Here is a 13,605-nt window from a genome sequence, read left to right as displayed (position 1 = left end):
TAGGGAAAGGTCATCATTATTTATTGCCCTAAACAACACCCAGGGGCATCACCTTCCTCACCTCCCTGCGAGGTTTTCTTGCCCCTTCTAGTGGTGGCACGACACACCAGGGCAGTTACGTTAAGTCCACATACAAATCACAGTCTGGGGACATTCCCTGCAGATTCCTGGCCAGGACACTGAGAACAGCAGAGGAGAAATTAGCTCAGCCTGGTCCTGTCAGGGCTTTGCCCCGGATCAAACGCATCTCTTCCCAGGCATGATTTTCAAGTGCAGGCAGTGCTCCTTGTACAGATACGAGCCATAACCGCACACTACACAGCTAGCATCCATACCTGGGCCAAAACGAGTCCCCTTAATGCTCAGAGTCACAACAGGGATCCTCTTGGTTCCCAAATTTGCGGGATGGTGTAAATACCACGTAGCAAGCCTGAGACATCGCGTCACCCAGGAGCTGCCCACACGGGCACCTGGATCTCAGACAAGGTCTCCACAGCCGAGCTTCTGGCAGTACGCACTGATTTCAGAGATCTGCTTCTCAAGAGCCCGTTGAGGTGGTTGCAGTTGAGACCTCCTCACCCCCATCGCTCCCGAGGCAACTGCATTGCCAGGGACCACTTGCTTTGCATAAAAGGAAAACCAAGCTCTTGGCATGGCTGTCAGCGCTGCGGCAGTCAGGAATGCTGCGTTACTGCCCAAGCACCATCCAAGGGGCATTGCCTTCCAGGCAATGGGAAGAAATGGGGTCATTCCTTCATCTTAATGCACAGCAGCTTCTGCTTGGCTCAAGCTCAAACTTCTACTGACAGCCCCCCGTTCCCAAAAGTTTGCAGACCAAAGGCAGATCAGGAGAAGGGCAAGAACCAAGCTGCAAGACACTCCTGAATTTTCAATCACACTGTCCCATGGACTAGATAGGGAAAAACCTAATCAAACAAGAACAACAACAAAAAACCACCCAACGACCCATAGATTTGCCCCCTCCTCAGGAACAACAGGTTTTGTGGGAGAAGCAATAGATTTCCCTCAAGGAGGTAGAAAAGAAGGTGAACCTGAAGGATTGATACGAAACGCTGTTGGCTGATTAAGATTCAAAATGATTGCGATGTTAGGCTCAAGGAGGGTAGCAATTAGTATTTCAAGCAAGGAGAGGAATTGAGCTGACGTGAGTTCTTCATTGGTTTCCCTCCCCACCTCCACATAGCATGTCTGATATGCTCTCATCATATCTCACGTCCTTAATGCCCTGTGCATGCAACTTTCAAATCTCTGCAGCCTATAATTAAGAGATACTGTCATATCTTTCTGTTCCACTAACAGAATAATGGTTTTCCTGAGCAGAGGCTAAGCTGAGAAGCTTATTTTCCAAGCAGGAGACCATTATCCTTGGACAATGTTCTGTGCCAGTGACTGTGCCTCATTATACCAAATGTTTAAGCTGCACATGGGGGAGTTGGCTGGAAACCACTGGGAAGGGAAAGTTGAGCAGCTTTAGCTTCTGGGCTCCAGTTCAGATTCAGGATAGCGTCCTGTGGCACAGGTTACACGCTGCAGGCAGCGCCAGCTTGCCCGGAACGGTCCATCTCAGCAGACATCAAGGCAAGAGGACAGAGCCATCCTCTGAGCTTAGTGAGGTGAGGGCTGGCCAAGCAGCCTGGGGAAGTGGAGGCTTGTGAAGAGATAATGTGATCCTGGAGCATGACTGTATCATGGAATCCCAGCAGAGGGATGGAAGGGAAACAGAGCGACCCACTCACTTGGCCCGTGTCCTGCTGCATGTCTGTCCCCAGCAGCGACCACCGTTCCTACAGCCACAAGCCCCGTTTGAGCAGCCCGACGGCAAGCAGCCCGCTTCCCACCTGCACCATCCACTGCTGCTCTCTACGAGCATTCTCGGGGAAGCTAATGAGGCTCATCCAGCTCTGAACAATTATACTGGCTCCATTTGGTATAACGAGGCAATTAGCTCCATGAGGAATGCAGAGAAGTTTCTTTTTGGTTGTTAGCACTGCCCCTGTAAATGCAGACCTCATCATATCTCTCTCTGATCAGGCTCTTTCTGCTTCTCTCTGTTTTATTCCCATTCTTTCTTCTCCTTTTCACCTGGTCTATCCACATGGACCATGAAGGTCTCTTGAAAGGTAGGACCACGTGCTGCCAGAAGTCCGGCACATTCAGCTTTTTTTTTTTTTAATTTTCCTTCCTTCTAGCTATTTATTTCTTTATAGCTGAAACTATACCTCCCCCTCCCTATTCCCATGTATGTGCCTCCACCTAACACATTAAACAAGATCCCTCTAACTCCTGCTGCCATCAGGGGTACCCCCATGCCCAGCAAGTTGCATCTTGCTTGGAAATGCTCTGCGGGCACCCCCGAGCACCACCCAGCCCCACACACCACCACCCCAGCCCCACACTTCAGCAGCTGATCCCTCCTGGTGTAGTGGTATCAGCCAAGGGTTGGAGCTGGGGACGATGCCCTCGGTGCATTCAGCACCGGACACCCAGGGAAAGGTGGCAAGGAGGGACACGAGCTAAAAAAAATGCTAGATCCTAAACAATCTGCCCACTCTTTGTCTCAGTCCCAAAAACCCTCCCTTCAGCTCATGCTTCCCCCTCTTTTCAATGATTTATGCAACTCAGGACAACGTTTCCCAAATGGTTTTCATCTGGGTGCTCTGGTTCTCTAATGCACACATCAGCAAACCCCTTAGAAATCCATTTTAACAGGGTTATATTGCATCAAGATGCTGATGAATATCTGCTTCGCCCTCCTAATGCACTAACAGGATGAGTAGTACCGGAGAGAGGTAAAACCAGGGGGCAGGTTTGGGAAACGCATTGCCAGGGTGTTTGGTGCTGCAAACCCCCTTTAGGGAAAATCTGGCTCTAGATTCAGCTTTAACTGAAGCCCAAACCTTGGGAAAGGATGTTGCAAATAAAGGGATCTGGGTTTTGCCCCTCTCTACTTGGCAGTTACTGGGCTTTCTAACTGGCAGTCCTGCTTGCAGACTGAATTCTCTTCCTCCTCCCCCCCCTCAGAAAGAAGCTGCTTTCAAAGCTAACAAGTTATTTTTTATTGTGATGCCAAGTTAACACAAGGCCTCGAATATTGGGTTTGTATGATTGCTTAATTCACAAAGTGCTGATACAAGGAAATACGTTAGAAAGCTGCGCGTTGTACTGTGGGATACCAAATTCCTCTCCCACTGTAGAGGGCTGATGCCATTAATTAAACGGCATGAGAGAGATTTAATGCCTTCCCCAGCCGAAGAGCATCTTGCTCCCTGGCCCTAGCAAAGTGTTTCTTGTGCCGTCGCAGGAGGCAAAACCTTTGTGTGAACACCAGCTATTAAGGGCTGCAATCAGAGCCCAGCCCTTTAACCAATTTTCAGAAAAATAAAGGAATAGAGTGCTGTGCTGGGGAGTGAGTCTGGTGAGTCCCAAGCCAAAACAGCAATAAAGAGACAGGAACAGAGGTGGGAGGAGAAACATTTAGGGTACATATGTGATACTTTTAGGGATATTACAGAATTTGCATGCTGGCCGTAAGATCAGACATGAACTAAAGACTAGTTGATATGAAAATTGATTTTTATATATAGCAATCCACTCATCCTCCACACAACGTTATCTGTATTTATGAGACACCAGCCCGTGTCCTCCAGAGAGAAAACAGCTTTTCCCTGGTTTTTTTTTGTTAAAAGGATTACTTTAAAGGGTTGTTGTTTTCCTGTGGGTCAGACTATTTATTTTTCAGTGACCTGGCTTAATCTTTCTAATGAAAAAAAGGAGAAAAGGATAAAGAATTGAGCAAACAAGCTTAGATGCTCAGAAATAAGCTTGGAAAGGTAAATTCCCATGAGTTTTGGAAGCTGCACAGAACTTGGCATCCTATACATGCCCCCCTCGCAGTGCTTTGAGAGTGCTCCCCATTGCATGCAGCTATCGAAACAGCCAAGCGTTGTTTTTTGGCAAGGAAATCTGGAAACAAACCTCAACTAAACCAGGTTACACCAAGGTTGGCTAAAATGCTAAGAAAAGGAATATAAGCAATGACAAGGAAAGGATATTTATAACGTACATCCAGTTGGACCGATCTAAGCATCCTATGTAATATAGGTTTAAAAAAACGGCTAAAAAGAAAAAGCACGAAGGATGGGCTTGCAGAAATACCAACCACAGCACCAACCGCGCAGGCGGCTGTGGGCCTCCTACGTGGAGGCTGCCTCCCCACCTTCACATACACATCAGACGCATCATGACTCGCTGTCTGCGGCCAGAGCACCCCGCGTTTGCGGTCTCTGGTCAGTATATTTGCACACTGGATTTATTTTTTGAATATCCAGACCTTGGGTGAAGGTTGTAAGCCCCGTTCTCAACCCTTACTGTATCTGTCTGTCTTCTGCCACCCAGCGATGAGGACAACAAGCCCCTGCCCAACAGCCAGACCTCCTTGGACGGCACGATAAAGCAGCAGGAGAGCGACGATAGCTTGGTGGACTATGGAGAGGGAGGCGAAGGGCAGTTTAACGAGGACGGCTCCTTTATCGGCCAGTACACGGTGAAGAAGGACAAAGAGGAGACCGAAGGCAACGAGAGCTCGGAAGCCACCTCCCCAGTCAATGCTATCTACTCGCTGGCATAGCGCAAGGCACTGAAACCACAAACGGCCCGAGGTGTTTGTAGTGGATGGGGGTTAAACAAGCCACCGCCGCCACTACCTCCAACAGAAACGTGTGAATGAAACCAACCAACCAGGACAAACAAACAAAAAGAAAAAAAAAATCCAAGCAAACAGGCAGACCAGGTGGCTGCCGATGCCATCTTATCCTTAGCAAACAAGCGAACGGCAAGGACTCCCGGGGTGCGGATGGGTTGTAGCTGTAGCTGAAATCTGGGCTGAGCCAGAGGGGCGGGAGGAGGAGCGGGATGCTCGAGCTGCACCCCAGATTCGGGGCTGGCCCCAGCGCCCAGCACCAACCTGGCAGGGGGCTGCAGTGGGCTCGGCCTCCCAGGCTCCCCCAAGGCCCTTTTTGTTCTTTTGGGAGGGAGTCAAAAATTCTTCTTTTTAATTTTTACAGGAAGATTTCAGGTAAGAGGGGGAGGGAGGGGGGAGAGAGGGTGAAAACAAAAAGAAAAAAAAAAATCAAAAGAGAGAGTTTTGGGAAGAGGGGTGAGCAGGGCCTGGGCAGAATAACAACAGAAACGCATGAAAGGAGGCAAGTGGTGGATCTTTAGGTGACCTCCCCACGGCACTGTGCTACTGAGATGTCCATCCTCACGGCAGCATCTTGCCCACAGCCTCTCGCAAACCAGCGCCACAACCTCCTTCCCGAAAGGCCAAGCAGCACCTACGCAGGGAGGAGCGGGTCCCCCGTAGCTCCTTTTCCCTCGGCACTGTGACAGTGCTGAGGCTCCGCGGTTCATCCCCCCTGCGCAGCCCATGGGGAGGGCACCCGCTGCCCACCACGGGGCTCCGGAGCATCCTCAGAGGACAAGGAGGTTGCCTGTGGGATCAGGGGAAGGACAGTCAGGTGCCACTCACCCTCCGAGCCCAGGGTAACAGCATCGCTTGCCTGGGCAACTGCAGGCAAACGATTCGGGTTTAGTCTTTGCTTTGTAAGAATTTGGGGGGAAAACTGCCCCCTGACCAAGCCTGCTTTCTTTTAAGGGCAACTCCATAAATCTTATGTAGCAAAAAGGGAGTGGAAACAGTATTAACAAAGGATGAGGAGGCCAAAAATCAGTTATTTTTAAGTCAAAGCCACCCGGTCAGGATGAGAAGCCCCCGCCGGGATCGGGGGGAGCAGCTCCCGCGGTTGGCCTGCACCGCAGCTCCCGATCAGCAGCTTGAACGGTTCAGGGACGCGTGTCCCTCGGGAGACGCACTCGGGAGCGCAGGACCCGTGGTTCTCATCTCCCCCAGGCACTGGGGATGAGCCGGATTGACAGTGTTTTCCACTAAACCCTCCTCCTCGTTTCTGACAGTGGCCTTTCCCCCATCCATCAATCAGCCCGAGACCCTTCCCCAAGCACCATGGGACTCCCCTCCGCTGTCTTACTTACATATCAAGACAACACGCGATTAAGTTAACCCATTAACGCTCTGTAACGAAGCATCTCGGATAGGAGTGCTCCTTCACATGCCTTACACCGCTTCGAACTTCCCACGAAGTTTAAGGAACTGACACTATCCCCTCCCACCGCTTATGCCCCCCTAACGCGACGGTCTTCGATCCGCCAGACCAGTAGGAATAGGACGCCCGGGCGGCTCTCCTGGCTGAGACAGCATGGATCATTGTAGAAGGTAGAGTTTTACAATAGACAGTACTTAGTGGCCAACGCCATGCGTATTCTCCCACTTCCTGCACTTTTGAAACCAAAGGTACCTTCGCTGAGAGAGATCGGATATCTCCGGACCGTTTCACAGACAGCGAACGATGTTAGGATGGATTTTTCTTTCATTTCTTTTTCTAAGGAGGATGTTTTCGTTCAGCATAATGGATTAAATGCAATAGGATTAATGCAATTATTCTTTTAGCTTTCAAGCTGGTTTGCTATGAAGACGTATCGCTAACAAGAATACTTCTACTAACACGGATTGTTGAGATGGACTTTGCCACATTCTTTAAGCTGCTAATGGCACAACTACCCTGCACTTTGGGAAGAGCCTGGACCAGGTCAGCACCTACTGCTGGGTCACAGAAAACAGGAGAGAGACGGATGCAAACCAGACAGCAAGGGAGTTACACGCACCATATGAGCCAAGGAGGGTTGAGGCTGGTGTTAACAGGCAAAGGAACCCCTAAGAGCTAGGGGTGCTACTGGTACCCCAGGGCAGCGCGCAGGGATGTCCCCCCTGCGCCCACAGGAACCCATCTGCCGGGGTCTCCATCAGGTCACCTTGCAGGGCAGGAGCCATACGCCTTGCACCGTTTCCATCAGTGTAAACGCACCAAGCCTGTTGCTACCGCTGCCACTGATGCGGTTTAAGGAGAGCATCTCCCACCTCATTCCCAGGACACGCAGTATTCCATGTTTAAGCAAACACCAGGCCAAATGTAACACAGCCCTTGGTCACGGGGATTATCACTTCCCAAGCCTGTGGCTGTCCTTACAACATCGTGTTTGCATAACTTCTTGCCCAAGCACCGGTGGAAATGAGGACAGAAAGAAACTACAGCCTCTGCTGTGGAAAAGCCTCCTCTGCCGGAGCTGGGCATCCTCATTCACACCCAGCACACCAGATCCTCACTGCTCTGTGGACCACGAGACCCTTGGCAACACCTCCAGACCTCGAGGAAGGTGGTCAGGCATTACTGGAAGCAGGGTGGGCTGTCACGGGTCTGTATTCGGTGCCATTTGTATTAAAGCCTGTGTTTCTGTCCTGTCGTGAGCCACCACTTCACTGAGCAAACCTCTTGGCATCCCTTTGGAAACTGAGAAGCATTTCACCCTGTAGCACTGCAGTGAGTGCCCCACAACACCCCCTGGCAAGTGGGGAGGGGAAGGAGCTTGGACCCAGCCCAGCTAGTCCTGTCCTAACCCCAAAAAGTCTCACAAAAGCAATCAGAGTCCTGCATAACCAGAAAATGACGGAGAGGTCTGCAGCGGCCCCAGAGGACAAACGGCTCGATGTAAGTTACTTGGAGTCTCATGTTGGCTTGGTGTAAAAAATTACTCAAATATTATACGGTAAAGTCAAAATTTCAACTTTTTTTTTTTGAAACTTCCCCTGGAGTTTTGAAGCCCAAAGAAAATTCCCACTAAATTCAAATCTCATTATGAGCTTACTATTGTTTACTCCCTTTAATAAAGTTTCAGTAGATGTTTGCACATGAGTTACTGTGTCACAGGGGGCAAAGCTCTCACTTGCTCCAACAACCAAGACCACCACAGCTCTGACAGGGTGACCCCACGCCGCCCCAAAACGCATTCACCCCCCAGAAACACCCAGGGCCAGGCTGCACCTACACCAGCACCGCAGCCACGCTTCCGCGGAGCGAGCGTCCTTTGGGCACTGGAGACGGACGGAGGCCCCGCACGAGGGCTGGTGGTGCTGAGGGGTCTTGCCCCCCCTGTCTCTACCCATGTGGGTGTGTACTGTGCCGGTGGTTGTGTCTGCCTGTCCCCAGTGTCACCCCATTGGAGCTGCTTTGCTTCTCTGCTGTCCCTCTCCAGAGGGAACGGGCCAGTCACCTCATCTCCCATGACCTATAGTGTAACCCCAGGACTGGGATAGCCCTATATAGCCACAGCCCACTTGAAGGGCAAGACCCCTCCCTAAGGGGTCAGTCTCCATCACAGGGGTGACTGTCCCTCTCTGGGAGCCGCACAGCCCCTCCGGAGCAGGGCACACTATCACCTTTTCTTTTCCAGACGATACATCTTCATAAGGGGTTTAAATTAGGGGCCAACACTTAATAAATAAGTAACTGAAGAGAGAAAGAAGAGTCAGACCCAAATCAAGTGCTCTCAGAACCTGAGGAAAAAGCAGTTTGGGTCCAACTCCCAACCTGCAAATCTGAGCCTGTTTCAAAAGTGGTCTGAGCCTCATCCATGTTCTGGAGATGGATCCAGACCCTGCCAACTGCATCCAAGCCCAGGGACACAGCCTGTCCCTCCCTGACATGCAGCCTTTTGCTGTTTGGAGCCCTGAACATGTACAACAGCTGACACAAACCACAGGAGCACAACACACGATACAAGAGGACACTTGCTGGGTTTACGTGATCTTGGGGCTGCTCCTGCCCTCCCTGAAGTGATGTTGCCGTAAGAGATGGAAAAGCAGCAGGGAAAAAATAATCAAGTTTTGGTACGAGCCCTGAAATCCTGTGCACAGAACCCCCAACTGTCTGTCCTGCCTGGATGACTGGTCACAACGTCCCCACAACACACCCCCCGCCAGCATCACCCCGCAGACGTCACAGTCCGAGTCCACGTGTTACAGTCGCTTCTGACCCGAGAGACTGACCTGTGGCTGAGGAGCCGCAGCTCCTGCCGCCGTCACGCCGGGGGAGCAGGATGGAGGTGAGGGCAGAGCCGCGCAGCATCGTCCCCCGCCGTGCCTTACCTGGCATGCGGCACTCGCTCCATCCGTGCCACCGGCCACCTTGGCGAGTCCAACACCTCTCCTTGTCACACAGGTCCCAGCAGAGCTGCAAGTCCAACGTCCATCATACCAGGCTTAATTGTGTATTAGCAGCAACCGATTTCAGTTAAGCAATAAATAAACCTTGTAACAACAAAAGAGTAAAAATAATAAATAAAAAAGGACCACGTTCTATTTCTTGCACTAAGACCTGTTTTATTATTGAGACTAACGATGCTTTTCTGGTCCTCACAAAACAACCCACCACATCAGTCGCCCGCCCTTGCCCAGCAGCACCCGTCTCTCCACATCCCTCGTGAGTGGGCACCCGGCTTTGGTCATCACACGCAGTCTGAACCCCGTGTCAAACCTACAGAACAGACTCCGTCCTTCCCAGTACAGCGTTTTCAACGTTCGTCCCTCCAGCTCAACGTCAGAAAGAAAGCATTGGACGCTCTTGTTTTTCTTTAATTTGTAAATATACCGCCGTCCGTCCATCCATCCTCTCTGTAAAAACCTCCTGGTTGTTCTAAAGTATTCCATGTATTTATTTGCCTTTTCTTTTTTTAAGCAAAACCCGAGACCTTTGCATTAAGCCACTCGTTCCAATGAGAAATGTATGGCTGGAGCTGTAAAATTAACAGCTTACAGCGAGATGATTTATGGACTACAGAAAAGAATGTTTAATATAAGGACTTACAAACCGACTGCATGAGAGATGAAAGAAGGCCAAAATACTCAGATATCATTTTTTTGAATCACTGTAAAAAGAAGAGACTGGATTTTTTTGTATAGAGAACACTAAACATATAATAAAACATTGTTCAAAACTCATGCTGAGCCTGCTCTGTTCCCATCAGCTGTCAAAAGGGAGGGCCTGGGGCACGGCGGGTTTTCACTCCTGTTGCACCCGAGCAGGCTGCGGGGATGACCTGGTAGGGGCAGGTCTGTCTGCGTTAGGGAAACCACCCCAACAGCAGCAATAACTGCTCCCAGCAACCCAGGCAGGAACTCAGGGCCCCTCGCAAAGCCCTTGCCGACTGCCTCGGACACCATCGAGGCCACAGTGCAGGCAGGGGCATCCTTTCCAGATGGGGAAACTGAGGCACAAAGGTTCAACCCTGGCAAAAAGCGGCTCTGCATCCTCACCAGTGCCGACTGCAGCACAAACACCCCTTCAAGCACACGATAAAAGCTGGAGAAAGAAGCCCCCGTGTCCCAGCAAACATCAGGGTTTAACCCAGCTCCCCCCATCCTGACCTGGCACGTCCTGGCAGATGAGTGATGCCTCCCCCCGGGGCCAATCCTGCACTCCCCAGCTCTTCCTGCCCCCAAGGCTCTGAAGTGCTCTTAACAGCAGCTCCCTGGTGCAAAGCCTTGCCGAGAAAAGGCTGAGAAGGGGGGAAAAAACCAGCAGAGCCTATTTGGCTAATGAAGATGTAATTGCTGCAGCCCTTGCTAATAGGATGAAAATATTAGTGCTTCCTGCTTGCTCCAGTGCTGCGGCGGGGGCTTTGTCTGCCCCCTCCCCACCACTTACTCAACAATGAGGGGAAAAAAAGGCAAAAAAGCAAAATAAACCCCTTTTGTCCAGTGTAGGAGACCTGCCCAGTGGAGGAGACTGGGGTGATGGAGGCACCAGCCACTCTCAGTCCCTGCCCCAAGGAAGGACGAAGAAGGAATTGCACGTAGCCCTTGGTGCAGAAATTCAAACTAGCTGGAACCCAGGGACCCCTCCAATACCCCAAAGCCACAATTTCCCACTGCCCCAAGCCACAAGACCCAGCGGGCCCCAGGCTCTCAGCCTCCCAAAGGGCCATGCCGGCGGCTCCTTCCGTCATTCCCATAGGGGACGTGGGGTTTTTATCATCCAGGAACGAGCGAGAATGGACCCATCCTCATCCTTGCAATCGATACAGGGGGAGACACGCACACATTAGCACTCTTCCCTTTTTATGGCCTGATAATGACACCCACTTCTCCCCTGACCTCTGCCCACCCGGTGGGGATGGATCGATGCCGACCGACTGCCTCCAATTCCACTCCTCGGCAGCTCCAGCCTCTTGCCCATTACCGCAGCCAAGGGCAGTTCACTGTTGGCGCTGGAATATCCAAGGGATCCCTTAGGGAGCTGCTGCCCCCTCCCCACTACTCCTGTGGTCTCAGCACTAGGACCAACACCCGAGAGGACACTGATGCCCTTGTCACCTGCAGAGAGACCCTTGGGGGGCTGCTGGTAGCGGACACAGAGGAGAGGGGGCAGAGGGCAGGTCCCCTCCTGCTACTGGGGACACTCATCACTTCTCTTGGCTTCTCCCCTGTGTGGTCCCTCCATTAGGAAGGGCACTTTGTGCTGGGGTCAGGATCCAGCTCTGGTTTTCCTTTCTGTCCAGCAAAAGCACCCGCTGCCCCAGGCTGTGGCTGGTTTCTCCCAGTCTTACCCCAAAACAGCAGCAGGGAGGGGAGAAGGGGCAAGGGGAAAGGAGACCAGACCACCAACGCTCCATCACGGTCACTCTCCTGACTGCACCCATTTGCTGGAGCAGTCTGGACCACTGAAGATTTGCCAATCAATAGAGATACTAATGCCTTAATTACTCCTCTGTAATTGGAGGCCATTAACCTGTGGACAGCCCCAGCGCCCATTGATCTCCTTACCTCATTAACAGGTCAGGGCTGGAGCTGGGAGTGAGGGCGAGTGCAAGGTGGCCGCTGCAACTTCGCTTCCCACCTCGTTGTGCCAAGTCTGGCACCAACCTGCCCCCCAGGAAAACCCACTGTGGGGGTCCTTCGCACATTGCTCAGCGGCAATGGGACGGGCAGCATCCCTTTCCCTGAAACCCCAGTGCCTGCAGGGTGTCATATCCCAGTCGCATCCCATAGTATCACTCCACCCAGACAGACCTTCCCCCCCCCCAGCAGCCAGAAAACAGCAAAGACCTCATGGCCACAGACATTCTCTTGGAGGGGATCTGGGTGTGGGTCGTGGGGGGCAGAGCTACTGTTTGCAGAGTGCTGCCAACATGGGCAAACCCCTTGCCCACAGCCAAAGGCAGCTCCTGCACACCCAAAAATCCAAAGCTGACCCCAGCTGCCATCCCTGTATCCCCCCCCCACACACACACGGCAGCGTGCCCGCTCCGCCGCCGCGGAGGCCCCGCCGTGCCCCCCCCGCAGGTCAGGTCCCGCCTACAGCCGCTCGATGGAGCTTCCCAAAATTCTGCTCTAAATCCAGCGTCCCCAGCACACACGCGCCTGGTTACGTGCGTATATACAGACATTTCGGCTCGGGGGTGCGCACATACACACGCTGCAGAGAGGTGGGGGTTCCTGCCCAGATCCCCCCCAGCTGGGGCTACGCTTCCTGCTTCCACCCACAGCCGGGGTTCAGCCCCCCTCCAGGGCCCACACCTGCTCCAGCCCCGGGGACGGGGCGACGCGTGCAGAGGAGGGGGTTCTGGGGGGAGCAGCAGCCGGGGAGGCTGAGGAAGGGTATGAATTATGCATGATGCTCTGCCTCCACGACTGGTCCTTGGACTGTGGCAAGTGAGGTAAAGGCAGAGGGAAAAAATACCCTCTCCAGGGACCGGCGTGGCGGTTGGCAGCGAGCGAGGGAGCGCGCACGCGAGGAGGGAGGAGAGGGAGGAGCACATCCTAATGCAGAGATGCTGCAGTGGCTTTGGGCACACACATCCACACTCGGGCAGGCACCAGCCAAGCGCTGCCTCGCAGCCGAGCCGCCGGCAGAAGCGGGGCCCCACGGGCCCCCGGCTCATGCTCACGCATCCACCCCGCACAAGGTAAGCGCCTTCTCCTTCCTTCCTCCATCCCAACGGGAGGAAAGATGCCCCGGGTTTCAGGGCACCATTCCCCATCAAAGCCAACTTGCAGGCGCGCTCGGCATCGCTCCGGCGAGAGGGAATCTGACGGATCCCGTTTGGCTCCAGCGGGAACGGGGAGGGCAAGCGCGAGGGGGGCGGTTTGGGCATTTCTCGGCGGGCGATGGCGATGCGGGCTCTGCCTGCGCCGAGAGGAGCCGGGGGTGGAGTTGGGAGGAAGGGAGGGGGCTACGGCTGTGTCACTTGTGGCAGGGGCCGAGGTCAACGCGGCTGTCGGCAGAAGTGTTTCCTATGGAATAAGCCTGGGAATATTTTTATTATTATAAATTATTGCTGTTATGCTTTTCCTGGTGCATTCTGGCCGGGGGCACTTTGAGAGCAGCAGCTTGAACGTGGCACCTGGGAGGGGGGTGGGGGGCTTGCACAGCTTTTCCTGCACAAAACTAGTTCAGCACCTCCAGCACGGGCTGGCAGAGCTGAAAGCAGCCCAAGAGATCCGAGCTTCCCCTCCAGAGGGAAAGGATAAGGAGACCATGGTGTCCCAAGTCCCCTCCCTACACCCCCTCCATGGGCTGGGTGAGGGGTGGTAGCTTGGGCTGCTCTGGCACATGGCGGGTATTTCTGTGTCTGAGGCTGGTCAGGGTTTTGCAGCATGTCAGGGAGCTGGGAGGG

At 53.0% G+C, this 13,605-nt stretch overlaps 1 protein-coding gene across 7 annotated transcripts in view; it reads left to right on the top strand.

Moving 5' to 3' along the window:
- The window catches only part of NFASC (neurofascin), a 51,397-nt gene extending 46,612 nt beyond the window's left edge, over positions 1 to 4,785 (top strand). For 3 of the 7 annotated variants that reach the window (XM_010157052.1, XM_010157054.1, XM_010157053.1), the window contains one exon: positions 4,417 to 4,648. In XM_010157052.1, coding sequence (XP_010155354.1) covers positions 4,417 to 4,648 — 232 coding nt within the window. Of the gene's footprint in view, positions 1 to 2,129; positions 2,142 to 4,416 lie in introns of all 7 variants that reach the window. The other 4 variants (XM_010157051.1, XM_010157048.1, XM_010157049.1 and 1 more) reach the window with 3 other exon arrangements.
- The last annotated feature ends 8,820 nt before the right edge of the window (positions 4,786 to 13,605 follow it).

This window comes from Eurypyga helias, unplaced genomic scaffold (assembly GCF_000690775.1).
Source record: "Eurypyga helias isolate BGI_N326 unplaced genomic scaffold, ASM69077v1 scaffold12378, whole genome shotgun sequence".
Lineage (NCBI taxonomy): Eukaryota > Metazoa > Chordata > Aves > Eurypygiformes > Eurypygidae > Eurypyga > Eurypyga helias.
The sequence above is the reverse complement of the archived record's forward strand: the minus strand, read 5'-3'. Positions and strand labels throughout refer to the sequence as shown.